This window comes from Pristiophorus japonicus, chromosome 9, assembly GCF_044704955.1.
Source record: "Pristiophorus japonicus isolate sPriJap1 chromosome 9, sPriJap1.hap1, whole genome shotgun sequence".
NCBI classification, from domain to species: Eukaryota; Metazoa; Chordata; class Chondrichthyes; family Pristiophoridae; genus Pristiophorus; species Pristiophorus japonicus.
Genome location: NC_091985.1, coordinates 166,436,946 through 166,463,487, shown reverse-complemented (window position 1 = coordinate 166,463,487; position 26,542 = coordinate 166,436,946). Strand labels below are relative to the sequence as shown.

Here is a 26,542-nt window from a genome sequence, read left to right as displayed (position 1 = left end):
CATCACTGCCTGCTGTACCTGTATGCAAACTTTCAATGACTGATGTACCATGACACCCAGGTCTTGTTGCACCTCCCCTTGAAATTGTGATTTATGCCTTGATGACTTCATGGATTTTTGGGGGGATTTTCTTTGGGTGGTTTTAACAAATGCTATGCCAGTTGTATGTAGAGCAGTGGTCCCAATTTCGTTCTACGCTGGTAATTAATTGGCTATCCTAATGGCCTGGCCTTTGTGAGGTTGCCAACTTCACCCATGTGGGCTGGGGCTCCATACAAACTAGGTGCACACTGCCCAAACTGGCATTTTTGGGACGACGACTCCTGAAGAGGAGTTTGTCTGCCTAATTATGCACTCGACCACCAATCATTGCTGCTCTCCTCCCTCATGCCTTATTGTTCATGAAGGATTATTTTCCTCCTGTTACTTTTAGTATACACAAAGGAAGTGAAATCTTGCATTCTTTGGATTATGACCTGGTGGCAGCATTTTCTGGGCTGTCTCCCACCAATTATAAATTTGCAATGGTCTCCGAGCAAAAATGTTTAAAATGTATGTTTGTTCGTTGTAATTTTCCCCCCATTTCTCTCCCCTCAATTCACTCACGTGCCCTTCAGTTGACTGTTGGGCTGCTTTGTTTGGCTTCATTCAGTTGCTTGCTCGAGCTAGAGAATATAAAGGTAGTTCAAGGTCTACACTAGTTGCTCTATTGTGGTGTACTTGCTGAACCAGTGAACACAATAGAATGGAATTATTTTTGGTTTGAATTAAAGGAACTTGCATTTATAAAGCTCCTTTCGCCACCTCGGGACGTCCCAAAACTCTTTACAGCCAATGAAGTACTTTTGTAGTGTATTCACTCTTGTAATGTAGGAAACTTACCAGCCAATTTGCATAAAGCAAGATCCCACAAACAGCAATGTGTTGATGACTGGATAATCTGTTTTTGTGGTGGTTGAGGGATAAATATTGGTTGTCATCGGGCTCCCCTGCTTTTAATAGTGCTGTGAGATTTTTTTACATTTACTTGAGGGTAGATGGGGCAATACTGCCTAGTGTCAGCTTAGATTTTGTGCTCGAGTCTCGAGTACTTTTTACTGGTCAAAACATGGCTTTTAGTTGCAGTATAAGCAATACTGTTTTTAACATTGACAAACTTAAGTAGTTAATTGTATTGTGACATTGTGTTTGAAAACTTGTGTTTAGGCATAGATCATACTCTATGCAGGCAGCAGGCGGTGAACCCGTGGAAAAGACTCTTAACAGTCTCATTTTCTCGTAGAGATGTTGCAGTTGTCAGTGAACCTTGTAGTTGGATCCTAACTGATCAAGTTCAGACTTGAAGTTTGAGCCTATTATCCCAAGGACTGGGGTAATTTCAAGTCTTAATGAACTGAATGTTTCCACTCTTTTTAAAAAAAAAAAATAATAGCCCAGTACGTAGAGTAACTCATTTGAGATGACTGATTTCTGCGCCTCTACAAAGACACTATATAAAGGCAAGTTGTTGTGGAGAAGCCAGAGATGATATAGAAAAACAGCTACTTTCCTCCTCCATTCATCTGTGTAGGTGCTGACTGTAGCTGTGGCATTCCAGTGGTGCTAGCAGCACCTCCTCCAAATAGCTATGCTTTGCTCATGAGCCTAATTAACAGTGCCTGTTTAACTCATGAGGGCAGTGCAGCCCCCTAAGCCTAGTTCTGTCCATGCTTTGTACTTTTTCAGCAGTGGTCACTGGATAGTCTGGTCTTGGTCTGCTTGTCTCATTTCTAACTTCCTTCCCTACCCTTGAGCCCATGTGCTTTGACTGAGTGGAAGCAGCCTGTGTATTGGGCTTTATTTAAGAATGTATAAAATAGGTGCAGGAGTAGGCCATACAGCCCCTTGAGCCTGCTCCATCATTCAATAAGATCATGGCTGATCTTCGACCTCAACACTTTCCCACCCAGTCCTCATATCTTGATTCCCTTAGATACATTTTTGGACTCTATCTAGAACTTGAATATACTCAACTGAGCGTCCATAGCCACTGGGGTAGAGAATTCCAAAGATTCACAAGTCAGTAAAGAAATGTCTTCTCGTCTCAGTCCTAAAATGGCCAGCCCCTTATCTGGAGAAAAGAGGAAATAATTCTGATGTATTTTGCTTTGTGATAACATCTATGTCGGTGAAGCCTAAGGCCTGCATTTAAACAGTGCCTTTCATGAAATCCAGATGCCCCAAAGAGCTTTACAGCTAATGACATGTAGTCACTGTTTTAATGTAGGAAACACAGCAGCCAATTTGTGCATGGCAAGGTCCCACAAACAACAGTGAGATAAATGACCAGATAATCTTTTTTTATTGATATGACATTATTGGCCATAATACCAGGGAGCACTCGACTGCTCTTTGAAATAGTGCCATGTGATCGCTTGCATTCACCTGAGAAGTGAAGGGCCCTTGGTTTAATGCCTCATCTGAAAGGTGACCCCTCTGGCAGTGAAGTAGTGCACTAGTGTCAGCATAGATTTTGTGCTGAAGTCCCTGGATTGGGACTTCAATCCACCATGTTCTGATTCAAGAGGCAAGAGTGCTACTTACTGAGCCATGGCTGACGCCATGTGTGTCAGTTAACAGTTCAAGCATCTACTTTTGGTTGCTGGAGACTTGTTTTGAAATTACTTCCAACAGCCTAGTGTTTTAAACCAAGCAGTAGAGAAATAATAACACTGGTGAGATTCATAGATTTTTGACTTGAATCAATATCCCATACAGGAATTTGGGGTTAAAATGGAAGAGTAGGCTTTGAAGATATTACTACGACAAAAATAATTCCTAAATTTGAAATTTTTAGGATCGTGATAGAGATCGGGATCGCGATAAAGACAGAGATCATGATCGACCAAGAAGCCAATACAAGACTGCCCCATCACCCGTGGTTCATGTCCGTGCTCTTTGTGACTCCGTCATTGAAGCCGATCTGGTGAAGGGTGTTGATCGATTTGGACTCGTAAGGTAAATGATTCAACTTATTTGTCTGAGTACTTGTTAGAATTCCTGCTGGCCTTTGGTATGTATCCCTTTTCCGTTCTTAAAGTGAACAATGCTGCTGAAAAGAGCCAGGTGCATGGGGTGTACTTTGAATGTAAAGCCTCCTCTCTCGGCTTGGGTTTTATTTGGCGACCTACTCTGCTTTCCTCCTATTGCTGCAGTCTGCTGCTCTCCTCGATATGGGAAGTAAGCTGTTGGTCTTGTAAACATGCAATAATGGAAACTCGCCTCCTTCCTGTCTGCAATGCTGATCCCTAATCTACAATATCTGGGTTAGGTTAAGGATGCATCGAGATATTAGTCCAGGCTATTGAGCTATTTAATTGATTGAGAACCAGAAAGGGTACTTTTTTTGCTTTATTTCCCCCCTCTCCAGTGTCAGCCCAGCAGTATTGATGACACTAATTCTCAATATGGCAATTGTTCTAATTATCAAATTTATTTTGTGTAGTATATGTATACTATAGAATCATAGAAATTTACACCACTGAAGGAGGCCATTTCGGCCCATTGTGTCCATGCTGGATGACCAAGACCTATCCAGCCTAATTCCGCTTTCCAGTTCTTGGACCGAAGCCCTGCAGGTTATGGTACTTTAAGTGCACATCCAAGTATCTTTTAAATGTGGTGAGGATTCCTGTCTCTACCACCCTTTTCAGGAGGTTAGTTACAGACCTCACCACCCTCTGGGTGAAGAAATTTCCCCATGTATCCCTCTAAACCTCCTCCTCCCTCTTCCCCCCCCTCCCCCCGAATTGCTTTAAATCTATGCCTCCTGGTTGTTGACCCTTCTGCCAAGGGAAACGGGTCCTTTCTATCCAGGCCCCTCATAATGTTATACACCTCAATAAGGTCTCCTCTTAGCCTCCTCTGTTCCAAGGAAAACAGACCCAGCATCTCCAATCTTTCCTCCTAGCCAAAATTCTCCAGTCCAGGCAACATTCTTGTAAATCTCCTCTGCACCCTTTGCAGTGCAATGTGGTGATCAGAACTGCACACAGTGCTGCAGCCTAACCAGTGTTTTATACAGTTCAAGCATAACAACCTTGCTATTGTATTCCATGCCTTGACTTATAAAGGCACGCATTCCAAATGCCTTCTTGACCACCTTATCTACCTGGCCTGCTACCTTCAGGGATCTGTGGACCTGCACTCCAAGGTCCCTTTGATCCTCTACACTTTTCAGTGTTGTACCATTTAATGTGTATTCTCTTGCCTTGTTAGACCTCACACTTATCCAGATTGAATTCCATTTGCCACTGTTCTGACCAGTACATGGATATCGTCCTGCAGTCCACAGCTTTCTTCATTATTAACCACAGAGTCTATTTTAGTGTCATTTGCAAACTTCTTAAATCATACCCCCAACATTTACGTCCAAGTCATTGATATATACCACAAAAAGCAAGGGATCCAATACTGAGCCCTGTGGAACCCCACTGGATACAGCCTTCCAGGCACAAACAACCATCAACCATTACCCTTTGCTTCCTGCCTTCGAGCCAATTTTGGATCCAACTTGCCACTTTGACCTGGATCCCATGGGCTATTAATTTTGTGACCAGTCTGCCATGTGGGACCTTATCAAAAGCTGCTAAAATCCATATACACTACATCATATGTATTGCCCTCATCGACGCTCCTGGTTAGCTCCTCGCGAAATTCAATAGTTTAGTCAGACATGACCTTCCCTTAACAAATCCATGCTGACTGTCCTTGATTGATCCATGTCTTTCCAATTGAAGATTTATCCTGTCCCTCCTCCAAGGTTAGGCTGACTGGCCTGTAATTACTCGGTCTATCCCTTTCTCCGTTTTTAAATAACAGTACAACATTCGCAGTCCTTCAGTCCTCTGGCACCACACCTGTTGCCAGAGAGGATTGGAAAATGATGGTCAGAACCTCTGCTATTTCCTCTTCTTTTTGCTTCTTTTAACAGCCTGGGATACATTTCATCTGGGCCCAAGGATTTATCCACTTTCAAAGCTGCTAAGCCCCTTAATACTTCCTGTCTCACTGTTCATCTCGTCTAATATTTCTCACACCTCCCTCATGGCAAAGTCTGCATCGCCCCTCGTGAAAACAGATGCAAAGTATTCATAAGAATCCCTACCCACGTCTTCTGCCTCCACACACACATTTCCTTTATGGTCTCTAATAGGCCCCACTTTTTCTCAAGTTATCCTCTTGCTCTTAATGTATTTATAAAACATCTTTGGGTTGTCCCTGATTTTACTTGCCAACATTCTTTCATGCTCTTTGTTTTCCTGATGTCTTTTTTTAATTGCACCCCTACACTTCTTATACTCCCTTAGAGTTTCTGCAGTGTTGAGTTCCCGGTATCTATCATAAGCTTCCCTTTTTTTCTTTATCTTACTCTGTATGTCCCTTGACATCCAGGGGACTCTAGATTTGTTAGCCCCATCCTTTTTTTTAAGGTTACATGACCTAAGAAATAGGAACAGGGGTAGGCCATACAGCCCCTCGAGCCTGCACCACCATGGCTGATCTGATCATGGACTTTGCTCCACTTCACTGCCCGCTCTCCATAACCCCTTATTCCCTTATCGTTTAAGAAACTGTCTATTTCTGTCTTAAATTTATTCAATGTTCCAGCTTCCACAGCTGAGGCAGCAAATTCCACAGATCCGCAATCCTCTAATAAATTTCTCCTCATAAATGGGTGGCCCCTTATTTTAAGATCATGCCCTCCAGTTCTAGTTTCCCACATCAGTGGAAGCATCCTCTCTGCATCCACCTTGTCAAGCCCCCTCATAATCTTGTACGTTTCGATAAGATCACCTCTCATTCTTCTGAATTCCAATGAGTGGAGGCCCAACCTACTCAACCTTTCCTCATAAGTCAACCCTGTCATCTCCAGAATCAACCTTGTGAACCTTCTCTGAACTGCCCCCAAAGCAAGTATATTCTTTCATAAATATGGAAACCAAAATGGCATGCAGTATTCCAGATGTGGCCTCACCAATACTCTACAAATGTAGCAAGACTTACTTGCTTTTATACTCCATCCCCTTTGCAATAAAGGCCAAGACTCCATTGGCCTTCCTGATCACTTTCTGTACCTGCATACTATCCTTTTGTGTTTCATGCACAAGTACCCCCAGGTCCTGCTGTACTGCAGCATTTTGCAATCTTTCTCCATTTAAATAATAACTTGCTCTTTGATTTTTTTTTTTCTGCCAAAGTGCGTGACCTCACACTTTCCAACATTATACGCCATCTGTCAAATTTTTGTCCACTCTCTTAGCCTGTCTATGTCCTTTTGCAGATTTTTTGTGTCCTCCTCGCACATTGCTTTTCCTCCCATTTTTGTATCGTCAGCAAACTTGGCTACATTACACCTGGTCCCTTCTTGCTCTCCCCTCAGGATATCCTTGAATGCCTTCCACTGCTCTGACACTGATTTACCATTAAGTAACTGCTTCTAGTCCACTTTGGCCAAATCACATCTAAGCTTGGCAAAATTGGCTTTACCCCAATTGTGAACTTTTATTCCTGGTTCACCTTTGTCCTTTTCCCTAACTACCCTAAATCTTACTGAATTATGATCACTAGCACCAAAATGCTCTCCCACTGATACCCCTTCCACCTGCCCCTCTTCTTTCCCCAAAACCAAGTCCAGAACGGCCGCCTCCCTTTTTGGCTTGTTACATACTGGCTAAAGATGTTCTCCTGAATGTGTTTTAGGAATTTTGCACCCTCTAACCATTCACACTATATTAGGGTAGTTGAAATCCCCCACTATTACAGCTCTCGTTTTTACACTTCACAGTAATTTGCCCACATTTGTTCTTCTATCTCCCTCTGACTGTGGGTCTATCGTACATTCCTAGTGTGATTGGATTGCCCCCTTTTTTTTCCCTTTTTAATTCAACCCATATGGCCTTATTTGAGGACCCCTCAACATATTATCCCTTCTCACAGCTGTAATTATTTCTATAATACTGTGACCCCCTCTATCCCATCTGAAAATCCTGTAACCAGGAATGTTGACTTGCCATACCTGCCCTTCTTTCAGCCATGTCTCAGTAACAGCTATATTATCGTTCTCCCAAGTGTCAATTTGTGCTCTCAGCTCATCTGCCTTATTTCCTATACTTGAATTCCCAGGTGCCAGTGGGGATGTTGCACTTTATCAAGGAGGCTTTAAGGGTGTCCTTGAAACATTTCCTCTGCCCACCTGAGGCTCACTTGCCGCGTAGGAGTTCAGAGTAGAGCGCTTGCTTTGGGAGTCTTGCGTCGGGCATGCGGATGGTGTGGCCTGCCCAACGGAGCTGGTTGAGTGTGGTCAATGCTTCGATGCTGGGACAGCTGGCCTGATGAAGAACATGTCTCCATCCTCCGCCTGCTCCACAACGATGTGCAAGCCGTGATCCTGACCAACGGATCCACCACAGACCCAATCCACGTTCGGACTGGGATTGAGCATGGCTGTATCATCGCGCCAATGCTCTTCTTGATCTTCCTCGCTGCTATGCTCCATCTCCCTCTCAACAAGCTCCCTGCTGGAGTGGAACTAATTTATAGAACCAATGGGAACCTGTTCAACCTTCGTCGCCTCCAGGCTAGATCCAAGGTCATCCCAGCCTCTGGCATGATATAACTACATTGTTGTATAGCAGAAGTAATATGCACTTGTATCAAGCAACTACCAGGATGGTGGATGAACTCGATGGCCTTGGTCTTTTCCGTCTAGCCATTCCCATGTGTTGCCCCAGGTTAAATCCCAACGCTCCCATTGGACCTAATCTCATGATATAGAAGTTTTGGATTGATCTGTGTTCTCTGCTATGGTATCAGACAATTTCCCTGATCTCCTCCCACCCCCATTTAAGTGGGAAAATGTAGTCACTCTCTATAGGTTGATGTAATCTAAAGGATGTTGACGTTTTGTTGCACAACTTGTTTGAATTGACCTCTCGAGCTTCATTCTCTTGAGCTCCTTTATAACTGTTGCAGCCTTTCAATCCTTGCCTGCCTTGGTTTTTTTCATATCCAAAAGGAGTTTCTGAGAATAGGGTCTTCACAACTTGTAGAGCAAATTGTGGTTTGATAAGTAAAATGAACAATTGGCCTGCTTTAAATACCTGTCACTGCAAATTGTAACTGATATTTCAATACAATTCTAAGACCCTTATCATTTAGCCCATTCACTCTGTTAAATCTGCCACTTGCTGAAAATTGAGTACCTGCAAAAATACTCTTTGGGCTGTCAGTTTGTCACTGAAATACCCTCACTCTCCATTGTAACATTCAGATTCATCTCCATCTTTAATGCTTTTACTTTTGCCTGACAGATTCCAAGCATTAACCTTCTGTGGAAAATTCTTCCTAATGTGTTTTTCAAACAAGTACACTAACTAACTTAAATTCAAGTCCTGTGTTTTTTTTTTAAAAAAAGAATACTTTCTCTGCAGTTCCAATCCTTTTTCATCTTGTACTTGGTGCTGAGCACTCATCTGAGCAATAAGCAGTACTTTAATTGACTCTGCCAGTCTCTAAATCGATCTTTGACTGCATCGTGTCTCACCTTCCCTTTCTGTTTTAGTGACTGTTTCGATGTCCAGGTCATTTTGTGTAGATTAAAATCAGGGGCCAAATGTTGACTAGTGTGTTGGAGGTTACTGTAAGTCAACCCAAAACCAGACTCTGTTTTAAGATGATAGAATGTAATGCAAACCATTACCTGTTTAAAAAAAAATTTTAAAAAAATTATATTTACAGGAAACCTAGTGATTACTATTGCATTTTATTGAGCAAGTTCTGCTGTAATATCCTGTAAACCTCATAACCAATATTTTTGGAATATTTAATGACATTTCTTGTCAGTAAGCAGTTTGCTTGGGAGTTTGGAGGATCACTGGATTAGGCTTCCACCCTGGGCCAGGCACTAATGACTTGTACCAGTTTGCATTGCTTCTGGGTGGTGGTTTGAAGAGGGGTCTTGTGCCTTGTAGGCCTCTTGGCTACAGTATTTTTACACCCAAGGGAAATTTAAGAGCGGCTCTTAACAGCTGATGGACTTTTTGTTACAGCTATGTGATGATGTTGCCCAACAAGCGGCAGGCTCTGGTGGAGTTCCAAGATTTACAAAGTGCCCAGAAGTGTGTTGCTTACTCTAAACGACGGATCGTCAATATTGCCGGACACCCCGCTTTCTTCAACTTCTCCACCAGTCAGCGGATTACCCGCCCTGGGGGTCCTGAAGATCCGAAGCACATCAACAACGTTCTATTCTTGTCCATTCAGAATCCTCTGTATCCAATCACGACGGTAGGTTTGCATTCTCTTGAATGTGTTGTGGCTAATTCCACACAATTGATTTTAATTAGTTGCAAGGCTTCCAATGTACTGATTGGTAACTGGTGACCCAATTTACTCTTGGGACTGTTTGCTTTCATGTTCAGTCCTTGCGAACAAGTAAAATAAATAAATGAATTGCAGTGTGGACCTTTTTCAAACTGTTAGAAAAGAGCAGACATTTAAAACTTTTGCATCTAATTCTAGTTGCTGTCTTTTTGTTTACAATTCTGCTATACCATCTATAATATCTTTTCTCTTTTTTTCAGGATGTTCTGTACACTGTCTGCAATGCCTGTGGTCCAGTCCTCCGTATTGTAATATTCAAGAAGAATGGGATACAGGCTCTAGTTGAATATCCTTTTTTATTTTGAGTAGGAGAAATGCATTGCCACAGTATGTAACTTGGACATGCATTCAACTTCAGCTGACGATCGAGTTATAGGCACGGGTGTAATTATTTATTTTGGCACGGAAATTGGTTTTGGATTTTTCGGCCTGTACTGTGCCTTCTAGTAGCTGCTTCAGATTGTCACCTGCAATTGTTGTCAACCCCTGACCTTGTAACCACATGTGCATTGTTAGTGGGATCTATTTTTCTACTCGCGATTTGGACATGCAATCCAGGCTGACACTCCTGTGTCAGTACTGAGGGAGTGCTGCACTGTTGGCGGTGCCTTCTTTCAGATGAGACGTTAAACGGGGCCCTGTCTTAAATGGACGGAGAAGATCCCATGACACTATTCGACAGAGAACGAAGTCCAAATATTTTTCTCAACTAACATTACTAACAGTTTATCTGGTCATATATCTCATTGCTGTTTGTGGGATCTTGCATGCAGAATTTGCTGTGTTTCCTACAAAAAGTATTTAATTGGCTGTAAAGCTTTTGGGACATCCTGAGATTGTGAAAGGGGCCATATAAGAACATAAATAGCAGAGGCCATACGACCCGGCCCCTTGAGCCTACTCCGCCATCCAATAAGATTATGGCTGATCTACCTCAACTCCACTTTCCCACCCTATCCACATATCCCTTATTGCCCAAAGATATAACTATCTCAGTCTTGAATATACTCAACGACTGAACTTTCACAGCTCTGGCGTAGAGAATTCCAAAGATTCACAACCCTCCTGAGTGAAGAAATTTCTCCTCATCTCGGTCCAAAATGGTCGACCCTTTATCCTGAGTACAGGTCTTTTTAGTCGGGGAGGAAGAAAAAATTTGAGTGCAGATAGAGACATCCTTACCAACAGGACCGGAATGGGTTTGGATGTGACTGATTAATTTAACAAGACACTAACTTACTAAAGTTTCTATTGGCTCCTTAACAATGTGCACATTTGATTCAGTCCAAAGTGCCCAGAAGGCAAAGGCTTCTCTCAATGGAGCAGACATTTACTCTGGTTGCTGCACACTAAAAATTGAGTATGCAAAGGTAATCTCTTAAAGCATTGTGCTTTTTCTAAATGACAATTCGGTCTTTTTTTTTTCCACTTATTAAAACAAGGAGATGTTCTTTCAATTCACCAGCCTACTCGACTGAACGTGTTCAAGAACGATAGCGAGTCCTGGGACTACACTAATCCTGATTTGACTGCACGAGGTATGGTATACCCTCATTATTTGTGTAGGTTTTAAATTTTATTTGCACATGTAGAACCCTGTGTACTATGTTAGACCTCCAGCAACAAACCCCAGTTTTGCTGTAACAGAGCCCAGGATTGAATAGTGACAGATAATTTCTCTAACATAGCAACAGGAAATGCATTAAAGTCAGGATCTTCCATGTAGGCTGGGCCTTAACAGCTCATAGTCTGCACTGTGTACCATATTCTTAATTTTTGTTGGTGTGCACGCATAAAATGGACAGACTGCTATCTATTTTAACCAGCAACAGTTGAGGATTCACATCTACCTTTTTTAAAATTTGCACAATAAAGTGTTTTTGCTCTTGTGTAATGGAAATGGGAAAATTGATCCCTTAAGCAGGGGGGCAGTGCCTGATGGATCTTGGAGTTCTGAACTACAGAAGGGGGAAATTTAGATTGGGTTCCCCCTCCTAGTTGCTGTTCGGTGACTTCCCGGTGGAAACTGCACACAATTGACGGTGTAAAATATATCTTGAAGCAGTGACTACACTTCAAAAACAAATTCATTGGCTGTAAAGTGTTTTGGCATGTGCTGATGCACTTGTGGAACCAAGGCTTTTGTGTAAGTCACTGGTTTCAGAAGAGAGTAGGAAATGTAGGGAGAACTTCAGGTGCAACCCGTGTAATGAGTGCTGCAGCTACAATGGTGGTTCAATCCGAGCCACCCCGCTCTTGTATAAAAATGAGGGGCCTCGTAATATTTTTTTGGGTGGGATGGAATACACATTTGTAACTTTTTGGTAATGCAGCAAGCACCATGATGTTTACAATTCTGTAACTTAAATAAAAATTAAATCCTAATTTTTTTCAGTTTAGCTTTAGTTTGGTTTTCGTTCCTGTTTTTTTTTTCAAATTCCCCAGCCCAGATTGTGAACTCGTCAAGAGATTGAAACTTTTTTTAGCATGGGTAAAGGTATAAAATCTGTTCACTGAGCAAGCCAGACAAATTAACTTGGCTTTTATTGAACAATGAAATTTGATGTACTCACTCATACTATGGGAGCTGAAGATACAATTCAAAGTTGTAGTTCTCTTTAACTTTACTTTATGGGTTCCTGCTATTAAATCACACTACTTTCCTAATTATTGTGACCACTTGATACTTTCCTTGATGGTTTTGTATATTTGTACAGCAATTGCTGGTAGTCTAACATCTCTTTGGAAAAAGAAATATTATTCAAAAAAAGGTTTAGCTGCCTGTTGAACTGTGCTATCCTCTGCTGGATGTTTTGAAGCTCACTCGCAACACTTGTTATAGCACTGTAGCTGCATCTTATCCTACATGAACTGTACATGCAAACCAGGCTACGGCACAGAAAATCGCAGCTTTCAAAGTCGCACGCAGTACTCAAGAACACTTCACTCAAAAGGGGAAAAGAGAGAATCAAGACTTCAGTTACAGAGATATTAAATCTTCAAAGCTACATTCACCTGCAGATTAATATCTTCACTGCCGAAAGGATACTGATCATTTTTCCCCCCCTCCCTACTGGAGCAAGACATTTTCACAGGTACACCAGCGAAAGTGAGCACCACAGAGAGTGAGAGAGGGAGAAGAAAGGCATGCCAGGCAAACTAACCACTTCATGCACCCTCGCCAATGAATGCCAGCATTTCGCAGTTACAAATGACAGCAACGCAGCCTTCAGAAACAGAACAGACTCTTAATAACTCTCAGCTCACCCAGACTGCATGCAAACACATCCTCAGGAAACTTGATCAGAAAGGACACTTTTCCCCCATTCATCGGTGCACAGAGGATATGTTTGCAAGGTGCCATCGTAAGACTGAGATGAAATTCTATTTGAATGTGTTAAATGCTGTGAAATTAAAAAAAAAAAATTTAAAGAAAAAGAAACTCTTGTAAATTTCAAATGAAGTGAAGTCCACTTATGACTGCTGTAAAAGAAAAAAATATCTGTGTGGTGAGATTGAGTTTGAGACTGGAGTAACTTGAGCTTTTTGACAAATCCAGGATCTGTTTTACACCTGCTGGATGGAGGGCTATAAGGACCATCGGGGAAAATTGTTTCTTTTTAAAGTTAACTAACTATAAAACCATATAACCACTACAATGAGAGTGGTGTATTTAATTGGATAACTATTATTGGTACAGGAAATAATTTTTAAATGGCCATGTTCCCTGAGCACTTAATACTATACATGCTTTTAAGACCTAAAATATCAGTATGATATTTCCAGAGATTATCTTGTGTTTTCTGTTGCTTTGGTTGAATTTGTGGCTTGGATGAGTCAGAAGGTCATGAGTTCAAATCCCACTCGAGACTTGAGCCCATAATCCAGGCTAACGCTAACACTTCAGCATAGTACCGATGGAGTGCTGCACTGTTAGAGGTGCCGTCTTTCAGATGAGCTGTAAACAGAGGTTCTGTCTGGTGGATGTAAAACATCCTATGACACTATTCGGAGAAGTGCAGGGGACCTCTTGTGACTCGAGCCAACACCTAGCCCTCAACCAATACCTAAAGAAACTGATTATCTGGTCATTATCAAATTTCTGTTTGTGGATCTTGTTAGTTATACATTGGTTGCTGTGTTTTGTACATTACAACAGTGACTACACTTCAAAAAGTACATCATTGGCTATAAAGTATTTTGGGACGTCCTGAGGTCATTTAAAGGCGTTGTATAAATTCACGTCTCTATTGTGGCAGCCTTTAATGTTTGTAATGGAAATGCCTTGTTTGAAAAATTAATAGCTATAATAGAATGGAAACTCAAATCGATCTGAATATTGGCAAATGCTAAACACTTGAGGGTGTTTTAAGGGAATAGTGTCATCAATGGGAGGTGTACCCCATGAGGTAAAACTAAGCAACCTAGACCAAGGCATCTCCAGTGGGATAAGCATCAGAATCTGTTTCAGTAACCTTGGGATAGGGCTGTGAGGGGGGGAAACTGATGGGGGTTCCTGTGCCTATTGTCTTTCAGCACCACATTCTGTACAACTGCTACAGAGTAAGGTGATACGTGCCCACAAATCCTGATTTGGGAAACAGTGAATTGACATAAAGCACAGTAGAAAGCATCATTCTGTTTCTGACCTGTACTTGACTGAGTGCTTGGAGCTGACACATGAAGTCCACTGGATGTATTTTGTTGCCCAACAATGATTGTGTATGTGTGTGTCTCACATGCACACACAATCACGAGGAAGAAAACATCATCTGCTTTTAGAGCTAAGTGTTTGCTTCCCTGCCTCCTCCCTCAACTGCTAGTGTTGAGTGAAGATGCAGTTCTGATGGTTACAGGAACAGAGTAATTTTCAAATGAAGTCAATCTGGGGTGGGGGCCTTGGATCTGCAGCACCAGCTTACTAACTCCACTGGCTTCCATATTCCAAGCAGGAAACTAGACCAATTAGTCTAACATGTTGTGGAAAATGATGGCGTCTGTTATTAAGGAAGCTGTAGCGGGACATTTGGAAAAGCATAATTCAATCGAGCAAAGTCAGCATGGTGTTATGAAGGGGAAATCACGTTTGACAAATTTGCTTGGAGTTCTTTTGAGCAGGGTGTGGATAAGGAGGAACAAGTGGATGTGGTGTAATTGGATTTCCAGAAAGCTTTTGATAAGGTGCCACAAGAGGTTACTGCATAAGTTCAAAGTTCACAGGGTTGGGGGTAATAGCATGGATAGAGGATTGGCTAACAGTGTGTCAGAATAAATGGGTCATTTTCTGGTTGGCAAATGGTGCTGCAGGGATCAGTGCTGGGTCCTCAACTATTTACAATCTATATTAATGACTTGGATGAAGGAACCGAGTGTAATAAAGCCAAGTCTGCTGATACAAAGATGGGTGGAAAAGCAAATTGTGAGGAGGACACACAAATCTGCAATGGTATATAAACAGGGCAAAAAGTTAGTAGATGGAGTATAATGTGGGAAACTGTGAGGTTATCCACTTTGGCAGAAAAAATAGAAAAGCAAATTATAATTTAAATGGAGAAAAATTGCTGCAGTACAGAGACCTGGGTGTCCTTATGTATGCAGGTACAGCAAGTAATCAGGAAGGTAAATGGAATGTTGGCCTTTATTTCAAGGAGGATAGAGTATAAAAGCAGAGAAGTCCTGCTACAACTGTACAAGGTATTGATGAGGCCACACCTGGAGTACTGCGTAGAGTTTTGGTCTCCGTATTTAAGGAAGGATATACTTGCATTGGAAGCTGTTCAGAGAAGGTTCACTAGGTTGATTCTGGAGATGAAGGGGTTGACTTATGAAAGTTGGCCTATACACATTGGAGTTCAGAAGAATGGGAGGTGATCTTATCGCAACATAAGATAATGAGGCGGCTCGACAAGGTGGATGCAGAGAGGATATTGCCACTCATAGGGGAAACTAAAACTAGGACATAGTCTCAGAATAAGGGCTACCAATTTAAAACTGAGATGAGGAGGCATTTCTTCTCTGGGGGTTGTAAATCTATGGAATTCTTTGCCCCAAAGAGCTGTGGAGCCTGCGTCATTGAATACATTTAAGGTGGAGGTGGGCAAATGTTTGAGAAGGGTTTTGGGGAGTAGGAAGGGAAGTGGAGCTGAGTCCATGATCAGATCAGCCATGATCTTATTGAATGGTGGAGCAGGCTCGAGTGGCCAGGTGGCCTGCTCCTCTTGTGTTCATATTTGAATGTCTGGGCAAAGCTGGACTCTCCTTTGAATGGAAAGGGAAAATATCAGTTGCAAGTCTTGACCACCTTGTTACAAAATGTTCTTCTGTACTGGAAGAAAGATGTCTTTCTCCTCTCCTCTTTCCCTCCCCCCCCCCCCCCCCCCCCTCCTCCCCCAACATCACAAAGGCCTTTTTTTCCAGTTGAGTGAGTGGTCTATGTGCCTATCTTGGTGTGACTCATGGCTGGGCCTAGAATCATGGTTTAATAATTGACTTAAGGAACTGAGCACTGTGTTCCTATTTGACTAATATTTTAATGGACTATTATCAACCAAACCTTTTGTTCTGGCAGTAAAATGTAGTGGGAATGGCAATCAACTAATGTATTTAAAAATAAGTGTTCGGAAGAATTGCTTCCTGTTAATTTTGAACGGCAGGATTCTTTGGGTCTTAAAAGTTGTAGAAATGTTAAACCTATTTTGGCCGACTATTTTACTCCCATCTTTTGCATTACATTAAACCACTTCTGGATTTGAGATAAAGCTTCAGTATTGGTTGACCAAGTCCATGCTAAAAATGACTAGTTTTAAAGACAGAATTTGTACAGTGTTCTGTTACAGTTCTGGATATTTAATGTTTAAATTTGTTTGTCGTATAAGCAAGTCATTGCTAACATGACCAATGACCTAAGACCACATATTTCTGGTTAGAATAAGGTTAATTGGTAATGGCTCAAAGTCTTGGATTTGATCAACCAACTGTTCTCCTGATTTGACCATGTAATTTTTTTTTAAATGATGTATGTTCACTTTTAAAACCCTGTATTTACTGATTGTAAAACTGTAATGCAGGGGCGAAGTATCTCGCTTTTGCTGAATCCTCCTGCAAGTTATTAAGAAGGCCTCTTTGAAACTGCTCTATCTTGCTGTTTGAAGCTTATGGTACAAAAGAACAGGTACTGTTTTTTTTTAAATTGTATTTTATCGCTTGTAAAGTTGACCAACTGTGCAAATGTTTTTTGACTTTCTGTACAAAATGTTGATGCAAAATGTGTAGCTTTCTGTATTATGTTTTAAAAACAATAATAATGCATAGGAGGAAGCTGGGTGCTGAATTTAAACACGAGCATAATTATGCAAGGATTTGCAAACCACTTAATTTCTCTTCCTCCTTGATTCCAGATGAACGAAGGCGACAAGGACAGCCAGCCCTACTGGGAGATCATCCTTCAACCTTTGGGGGTAATCAGTGGTTCCAGATTCTACACTCATTCTCTTTCTCTCCACCCCGCCCCCCCCCCCCTCCCTTACTGTAGTATTGTCACCTTTTAACCTAATCCACTTCATTTCATAGGTTGTCGATGAGAAAAAGTTTTAACTTATTACAAAGTCTCTTTTTTTTTTTAAGCCTTTAATAGAAAACGCAGGCATATCTATGGATCTTTGAATCCCTATTTGCCATTGAGGGAATTATTTTGAACACTTAATTTTGTTGCTGAATCTGCCTTGCAATGTTAACTTACGATTCTGCAGAAAGGGGGAACTGGGTTATAATTGGAGAACCCGGAGGATCACAGATACATCATTGAATGAGGCCATTCGGCCCATTGTGCCTGTGCCGGCTCTTGGAAAAAGCTATCCAGTTAGTCCTACACATCTGCTTGTAGTCCCACTCATCTGCTCGTAGCCCTAAAATGTTTTCACCTTTAAATATTTATCCAATACACTTTCTGGAAGTTACTATTGAATCTGCTTTCACCTCCCTTTCAGGCAGTGCATTCTAGATCATCATAACTCGCTGGGTTTTAAAAAAAATATCAAGTCATCTGATTCTTTTGCCAATCGCCTTTAAATTTGTGTCCTCTGGTTATTGTCAATTCTGCCACTGGAAACAGTTTCTCCTTTATTTACTGCATCAAAACTTCATGATTTTTGAACACCCCTATCAAATCTCAACTTAACCTCTGCTCTAAGGGGAACAACCCCAGTTTATCTAGTCATTTCATGTAACTGAAGTCCTTCATTCCTGGTGCCAAGCAAGTAAATCTCCTCTGCACCCTATCTAAGGCTTTGACATCCTTCCTAAAGTGTGGTACCCAGAATTGAACACTACACCAGCTGTGGTCTAGCATATGTTTTCTAAAGAATCAACAAAACTTTGCTTTTGTGCTCTGTCTATTTATAAAGCAAATGATCCTGTATACCTTTTTTAACAGCCTTCTCAAATTGTCCTGCCATTGTCAAAGACTTGTGTATGTACACCCCCAGGTCTCTGTGCCTGCACCCCCTTTAAAATTGAACCATCTAGTTTATATTGCTACTCCACATTCCTCCTACCAAAAATGAATCTCTGCGCACTGCATTAAATTTATGTCTGTCCATTTGGCCAGTCTGTCCTCCTGAAGTCTGTTGCTATCCTCATTTATTACATTTTAGTCTCGTGTCATCTGCAGACTTTGAAATTATGCCTTGTATCCCCAAGTCCAGTCATTTTATATCTCTCAACCACTTAGCCAATTTCTTATACAAGCAGCCACTGCCCATTTAATCCCATAGGCTTCCATTTTGCTAAAGTCTATTATGTGGTACTTTGTCAAACAGCTTTTGAAAGTCCATATAGACATCGACTCTCCATTATTACTTCAGAGAGCTCCATCGTCAATCATGGTTTACCATAACACATTTGTGGTGATTATTTATTAACCCATACTTTTTTCACATGCTGATTAATTTTGTCCCGCATTAATGCCTCCGTTTCCCTGCCACTGTCGTTGGGCTGACTGGCCAGTAGTTGCTGGGTTTAATCCTCTCCTTTTGATCAATAGAGACATTTGCATTCCCAGTTCTCTGGCACCACTCCCATATTTAAGGAGGATTGAAAGTTAGTGGGCAATGCTTTTTGAATTTCCACCCTTGCTTCCCTCAGTATGCATTCCATCCAGACCAGGTGATTTTTCTACTTTGAGGACTGCCAACCTTTTGAAGTACCTCAAAGTTATCTTTTTTTTAATCCTATACAATTTCTGTACTACCTCCTTTGCTGTGACATTGGCAGTATCCTCTTCTGTAGTGAAGATGGATGCAAATTACTCATTTAGTACCTCAGCCATGTCCTCTGCCTCCAAGATCTTTTTTGGTTCTTAATTGACTCGACCTTCATAGAAGCATAGAATAGTACAGCACAGAAGGCCATTCGGCCCATTGAGTCTGGTGGCTCTTTTGAAGAGCAATCAAGTCAGCCCTGTATCCCTGCAATATTTTCTTCCAAGTATTTATCCTGTTCCCTTTTGAAGGCTACTATTGAAGCTGTTTCTGCCACACTATCTAGCAGTGCAATCCAAATGCTAATCACGTGTTGCGTTTATATTAAAGGTTTTTCTCATGTCGCCTCTGGTTCTTTTCCAATCACCTTTAATCTGTGCCCTTATTCTTGACCCTTCAGCCATTGGAAACAGTTTCTCACTTTACTCTACTCTCAACCCATAATGATTTTAAACACACCTCAAATTGCAATTTAGCCTTCCCTGCACCAAGGAGAACAACCCCAGCTTCTCTAGTCTATCCATGTAACTGCAAACCCTCATCCCTGGAACCATGCTAGTACATCTCTTCTGTACCCTCTCCAAAGCCTTCACGTCCTTCGTCATTTGTTTATAATATACTTTGGTTCCCTTTTATGTTGCTTATTAATTTGTATACGCTTTCCCCCCTCTTTTTCTGTTCTTCTGTTGAGCCTTTGTTTCATTTTTAATCTCTCTATATCTTCAGTCATCCAGGGAGCTCCAGCTTTGGATGCACTTCCTTTCCATCTTGTGCAAATGTGCCTAAAGTCTCTGTCCATTTCTCCCCTTGCTTGAGCCTAGTAGGTCTCTTTATTGTCACGATATCATCTTATGGCTACTTGTCCTTGTGGCTCACCAACCATATTTACCACGCTCTGCATTTGCGCACATGCACGCCAAACCCATCTTGGTCTGCCTCATATTTCCATACTATTTTTGAACTACTCTTCATTCTGGTGCAGTTCGTCCCTCAGGCCCCTCTGCACCTTGTATCTCCACCAAAGCTTCATTATGGTACCCCTCCACATTTTCATTGGCCTTGGTTCTGTGGTATAAATGGTATAGCAAAATGTGACCCTCGTCCTCGTCCTCGTCCTCGTCCTCGTCCTCGTCCTCGTCCTCGTCCTCGTCCTCCTCCGCGCCCTCAACAGCTGACGATTTTGTGACAAACCAAGCTGTTCCCCCGGAATTGTATATAAAATGCTGTAACTGCACCTCCTGATCTTGCTGAATGGCTTTCGTCATGACCAGTGAATTGCCACTGGGTAACCACTTTACAACAGTTAATGTGCTTGCTGATTTTAATCAACTAACCTTGTCTGACTTCTTGCCTCAATATCCACTTCCTTTTGAGCTCTGCTAACATTTCAACTCTCCACACTGCAGTGTAGTGGTGAATAAATCAAAAGCTGGTGCACTTTATTTAAAAAAAAAAAAATCCAGCACTGTCTTTGTTTCCTGCCTTATTTTTGTATTTGATACTATAATCTGTGCATAAGTGTTTTATGTATTGTACATAAAAAGTGATTTAACTATCTTTGAATAGGCTTTTCAGCAAACCCTTTAGCATTGGCACACAGAATGGATGCTCGCTCTTCCAACAGCAGGCCCATGCACCTCTACTCGTCTCCTGACTATGAGTTTGTGCCCCAAGGCAAGGTTATAATGATTTATGGACTTAATCCAGACAAAATGAATTGTGACAAAGTCTTCAACCTTCTATGCCTCTATGGCAATATTGAAAAGGTAAGATGTGACCTGTTTCTACTTTGGTCTTGGTTGCTAATGCCTGTAAGAATGGTCTGGCAATAATCTCTAATACCTCATGACTATTTCCAATGACTGGAGGATATCGGCTACCATTTAGTATTTGAAAAGTTAATTCCTTGCCCAGGTCAGGGAGAAAGATGGGAGAAAAGTGCAATGAGAAGAAATGCAATTAGTTGACCTATTTAAAAAAAAAAAAAAAAAAAAATTACTTCATTTATTTTTAAAAACACATATTCTAGTATTTGCTTTATAAATGACTTGTTGTTCTTAGGTCAAATTCATGAAAAGCATGCCAGATGCTGCCATGGTCGAAATGAGTGATGAATTTTCTGTGGATCGAGCTATCACCCATCTAAACAGTGTAGAGATGTTTGGAAAGAGACTTAACTTGTGGTAGGTGATTTTTGCATGATTATAGAGGAGTTTGAGGTTTCATTTCTTGTGATGTGGACAGTTGCAATATTTTAAACTGCTACTTCAGTGTCTCTAAGCAGGCATCGATCGTTCCGAGCCAATCGTATGAGTTGGCGGATGGTACTGATAGTTACAAGGAGTTCACCAACTCGAGGAATAACCGCTTCACTAATCCTGGACAGGCGGCCAAAAACAGGATCCAGCCCCCTTCCAATGTACTTCATTTCTTCAATGCTCCACCCTGTATAACAGAAGAATCTTTTCAAGAGGTAAGCTATCCGATGTGAATGGATAATAGGAGACTGCCATTGTTCCAGATTTAAAATTTGAGCTTGGGGAGTTGCTGCATTGTATGCTGTAGATATTGTTGCAGCTGCAACAATATTCGGGCAAATTATGAGTACACTCAGTGCTGAATGGAGCCTTGTAAAAAGGGGTCAAATGGTGAGCCATTCATCGGAGTATCTGACACTTGCTCAGGGATTCTCAGGGAGTGTTGTGCCTTGGGTGTCTCTGGGCTTCTGCCTGGCCTGTGAAGTACCCTGAGTGCTGCAAGAGCACCCCTGGAGAGACTGTGTCCACAGCTTATGAAGGGGGTTTTGAGACTCGTGCGCCCCCACAGCTTATGCCTAGCCTGTGAGTGTCAAACACTCCTAACCCCTTCTTCCCTAGCCTGTGACACACAGTTGAGCGTTTTCGAGGCGCTCCTAGCTTCCCTTACACTGTTCTGACATAAGACTCACGATCAGGAGATGTAATCCAATAGAACTGAGACAAGGTGATTCCAAGAGGAACTTCGGCTTCCAATTTATTTGACAAGGTGTATCTCAACAAACAGCAATACACCAACGAAAAAATCCCCCTAAATCCCACTAAACGGACACAACGAAAATCTTTACACAAGTTTAGCAGTACAATGCCCAACCTCCCACCTTTCCTGGCCTAACTGAGTTGGGAGTTCCGGGGACCAGAGGTTATGCTCACTACTGTGCCTTCTGCAGTCTGGTGGTTTGTTTCTTCTGTCTTCGGACTCTGGTTTTCCTTCAGTGTCAAGGGGCTTGCTGGTTGATGGATCACGAGGGCAGGGAAACCACCCACACGATGTCAGAAACCCCTTTCTGTAGCCAGATTATCCATTCCGCCTCCATTATTGAAAGGTTTTATTTCTTGAGGGAGGGGAATGGAAAGATGTCCATTCTAAAAACATAATTGTGGCGAGCAAAGTTCATAATTCTGCATCCATTAGGAATTGCTACACTGGTAGTTGTAATGCAGAGATGATGGCTTCACTGTTTTAACATCTTTCACTCGCTTGCAACAGTATGTTTTTAATTAAAACTATCCTGTCTCTTGCCCTAGGTTTGTGAGGAATGTGAGCTGAAGAATGTTAGAACTTTCAAGACATTTACTGGAAAATGTAAGTGCAGTTGTGAAAGTGAAGAATTGAAAACTCTTCAATTGTAAATTATTAGTATGCAATGCTGTTATCCTCTGTTATAAAAACTTAATTCACCTGTGCCAAATAGCTTCTAATGCTTTGAGAATTAACCATGATTTGAGATCAGCTTTGAGCATTGTGTCACTGTTGACTGAAATGTTTATGCCGTTTCCATTCAGGGCAATTGGAATCTAGTTTCAGCTGTACACCAGCGCCTTCAATCTGAACCGTTTACACATCACCCCCTTCAGTATAACTGCTTTACAAAAAGATGGACACAGCAAAACATTAGATGCGGGGGTTGGGGAAGGTGGTCTAGTTGAAGAGAAATTGTTTTTTGTGGCCGATGTGAAAGCTGGTCAGCTTTGGTAAGGGAGCCCCAGAGTGCTAGGAGTATTAGTCAAAGGAGATGGAAGGGGAACACACAAGGTCAGAACTGGAGAGCGCAGGGATATATTGCTGAAGGAGGTTTGAGGTGGAGCAAGGCTTCATATGAGCTTTTTAAAATTGGTGTACTTTGCGCTGAAGACGAGGTCAGTGGATATGATGCAGGCATTGGAGTTCTGTCTGGGATGAGGCTTGGAAGGCCGGTGAGGAGAGCATAAAGCCGAGTAGGAGTGGAGGTGGGATTGGGGTTTTTTTTTTCCATTGGGGAGGGCACTGGTTGTGTTTTTTTAGTTCAATCGTAGAATTGTAGAAGAGGGGGTAGTGAAGTCAGATTTGGGGGCTCAAGTCTGGGGTTTCTGGCTTTTCTGCAGTCATGCCATTGTTGAGCTGGAGAAAAGTTTGCTTGAAGACTGAAATGACCTGAACGATAGGCTTGCACCATTTTCACACTGCATACCAGAACTTGACACTGCATGTGAACAGTCACTACTGTCCAGATAAAGCTGACACCTGACGTAAACTTTTCTTTCAATACTGCTATTGGATATCTAGTAAGCTATGATCGTCTACTTGCAAGATGGCTTTCAACGATCTGTCTACTTTCTAGCCGACAGGAGTTTATCTGGGCTGCTGGAGTGGGAGACGAAAAACGATGCTGTGGAAGCGCTGACTGTACTGAATCACTACCAGATGAAAAACACAAGTAAGTGTTCCCATGATAAACGTAAAGATTTTAGCTTGTATGATAACGGGTAAGGATAGTCCTCTCACCTCCAGCCTGGGCTTGAAGCAGATACAAGGGTCCGTCTGATATGTGGTGCATTTAAATCGTCTCGATCTACTTGCATGAGGCACAGCACAAAATTAATTGCCGCTAAATTGCAACACCAATTCGGGCCATAGGGTGACTGGTGTGGAAAATTGGAGGGGAAGCATTGCACTGCTGCAGTAGGCAGTGCTTTCCTCAAGTTGAATGAGACCAGAGTTGGCGGTGAAGGAGGAGCTTTATTCTGCATCGAATAACAACGTACTAAACTTGGGAGCGGGGGGGTGGAACTAAATGGATAGCTTTCAAATAGCTGACACAGGCACAATGAGCCCAATGGCCTCCTTATGTTGCTGTATGATTCTCTGAAGATCTTTCTTCATTGAAACACAATGTGTTTGGTAACGGTTGTTTCCCCTGGCTGAGGAGTTTAGAACTAGGAGCCATGGGGCTAGAATTTCGCCGACTTTGCGACTGGGTTTTCGCCGCGATTTGACACTCCGCAGCAAAAACTTAGTCGGCAGGATCTTCGGGGTGCCTCTTTGCTGCAGCGCTTCCACGTAGCGCCGGGGAGAGGAGTGCCGCTGTGCAACATCGCAAATAGCATTGGCGATCAATTTTTGCCGCTCTCGGGACACTAATTCTGCGCCCAGAATACCGATGGGGTCAAACCTGCAGTGCAGCCCTGCCAACAGCGCTAAGTATAAAGACCTGCAAAAAAGGTAAGTTAAAGTTTTTTTTCAACAATTTAGCAGGTAAGGGTTTTGAGTTTTTTTTGCAAAATTCTTTGTCGTCTTTCCAATCCCCCCCTCGCAGCGTTAACGGCCCCGGACTAAAGTTGCCAAAATTCACAATTTGTGCTGTGAATCCTTGTGCAGTGCCGATTTTTACTGATTGAATTAAAGGCTGAAAAGCAGGCCTAAACGGTAATTTTGGCGTAAAACTACTGTTTTTGCTGAAAACTGAAATTCTGGTCCATAGTCCCAAGATAAGGGGTTGGCCATTGAGGACTGAGATGGGAAGAAATGTCTTCACTCAGGAGGTTGTGAATCTTTGGAATGGGGAATTGGGATGTTTTCCCAACTGCGGTTTAGATCATTCATGCACAGCTGTTTAGTGCAACTGAGATTTCTTTTGAATTCTGAAATGACCTGTAAAATGGTCTGCTGAAAGTACTGCACTATACACGGTTCTTAGTCCACATTCAGATATTTGTCATGGATGGTGAGGGCTTCTACAGACCATGGCAACTTTTACTTTGTAATATTGTAAAATTTGTATTTTAATTTGTTTTTAATGTTTAATGCATTTTATAAAGTTTATATGCTTTAGGAAGCCAAGATTTGAATGAAACTCTAAACCATGTTGTTTTTAGATGGCCCATACCCTTACACTTTGAAGCTCTGCTTTTCTACCATGTCTCATGCATGAAGACGCAACTAAAGTTTGAAGAGGATTTGGAATTAACACTTATAGGTCAACTTACATGGGACATTTCCAAATTGCAAGAGAAAAATGTAGATCTCTGGTGTCTGTCTTGCACCTACTCAGTGGAAGATATTTTCTTCAGTTTAAATTGTAACTTTCTTTCAAAATTGTATCTGTTAAAAGTAGACTTTTAACTGTTCCTTTGTTAGGTAATTTTTTTTGCAAGTCAGTGCGTCAGTACTTAAAGAGCTTAATGTTTATGCAAGTGACCTTGTAAATTAGAACTATGCAAGTGGTGAAAAGCATCTACTTGTGGCATATTTTTAGAAATTTAAAGGCACTTTTATCCAGTGAGATGAAACCAGAATTATCATAAAATGTAGTTTGCTTTACTATAAACTACATACAGTTGCGATCTGGAGAGTTCTGTGTACTGAGAAACTGAAGTGCCAAAATAGTGATTTTGAACACTATACCCGAACTTGGTATGTATGGCTTGTTGCCACGTGTTAATTCTTGCAGTGGTTCAGTAATTCATTAAACAATTATTACAAGTATCTAAGTTGTTTCTATTATTAATAAAGGTTTTAAAACAAAACTCAAATTGGTGGTCAACTTGTCAAAACGAGGGTTCCTCCAGTTGCAATCAACTATATCTGATGTGTGTGTGGGGAATACGTCGTTGTGTTTGGTCTTCAAGCTGCTGGGAAATCTAACGTATCATTTGTTTGCAAGATAGAGTTCATATGCCCTTCCCCATAGGAACACTTGATTTGCCCAAATCTAGGTACGGGTTGCCTGAGCCAAGGCTTGGGAATACTCCAGTTATAGCAGCTACATCTACAGAGCACTGTTAATCTTCCCACTTCTTGACCTCCAACCTGCTAGGATCATCGTCCCACTGCTTGACCTGTCAGTCTGGTGTGGTTATTAGAAAAAGGGGCCTAGAGAGTATTGTGGCCCTTGCTGGCTCGGGTCTGATTAGTAAATGGCCATGGAGGTTTGACTTGGTTCTGAGATCCATCACCAGGCAAATGGCCTTCAAGCTGCCTACTGGTTAAAGACTTATTGATTGCAATTAAAATGTTTTCTCAAAGAACTGCATTAGATTATTTCTGATCCTAATTTTTTTTAAATTGTAAACTGCTTGTTAAGTTACTGTGGTCAGGAATTATTTTCATGAGTGCTGTTCTTTGCTCCGTGCAGCAGGTTTACTTCTTGGCATGGATAAGGTATGCCAACCTCCATCTTTATTGGATGAGAAGGCATTTGCTCATTGTGTACGATGTACTTAATGGGTACAGTGTAGGCCCATCACTCTTGCTTTTTGAAGGGGAGAAGTTATTAAATTATTAGCTAACTACTTGCTAATTATACAGCCTGCTTTAAATTTTAAACAAATGATCACAAATGTAGGCAGACGGTGTAGTTGACAGTCAACTGTGTGGATATTTTCAGTCCTAGCAAAAGCAGTTGATGTGTATCTTCTCCGGTAGGGAAATGGTGCAAATTGTCAAAGACCTTGTCATACAGACAGGTTGTGGACAGCGTGGTGGCTCCGACCTGCGAGAGCATCAGCGGCAGGTTGGGGCCATAAGAGCGGGGAGCGGTGGCCCCTGAACAGTGTGGCGGCATCCCA

At 41.8% G+C, this 26,542-nt stretch overlaps 1 protein-coding gene across 1 annotated transcript in view; it reads left to right on the top strand.

Annotated features, from left to right (window-relative positions):
• The window catches only part of LOC139273312 (heterogeneous nuclear ribonucleoprotein L-like), a 36,087-nt gene extending 10,627 nt beyond the window's left edge, over positions 1-25,460 (top strand). The window contains exons 2-13 of the mRNA XM_070890071.1: positions 2,837-2,997; positions 9,090-9,327; positions 9,624-9,711; positions 10,699-10,793; positions 10,889-10,961; positions 16,821-16,880; positions 20,247-20,446; positions 20,742-20,863; positions 20,952-21,153; positions 22,244-22,301; positions 23,317-23,412; positions 24,851-25,460. Coding sequence (XP_070746172.1) covers positions 2,837-2,997; positions 9,090-9,327; positions 9,624-9,711; positions 10,699-10,793; positions 10,889-10,961; positions 16,821-16,880; positions 20,247-20,446; positions 20,742-20,863; positions 20,952-21,153; positions 22,244-22,301; positions 23,317-23,412; positions 24,851-24,906 — 1,449 coding nt within the window. The 3' untranslated portion in view covers positions 24,907-25,460. The remainder of the gene's footprint in view (positions 1-2,836; positions 2,998-9,089; positions 9,328-9,623; positions 9,712-10,698; positions 10,794-10,888; positions 10,962-16,820; positions 16,881-20,246; positions 20,447-20,741; positions 20,864-20,951; positions 21,154-22,243; positions 22,302-23,316; positions 23,413-24,850) is intronic.
• Positions 25,461-26,542: the final 1,082 nt, after the last annotated feature.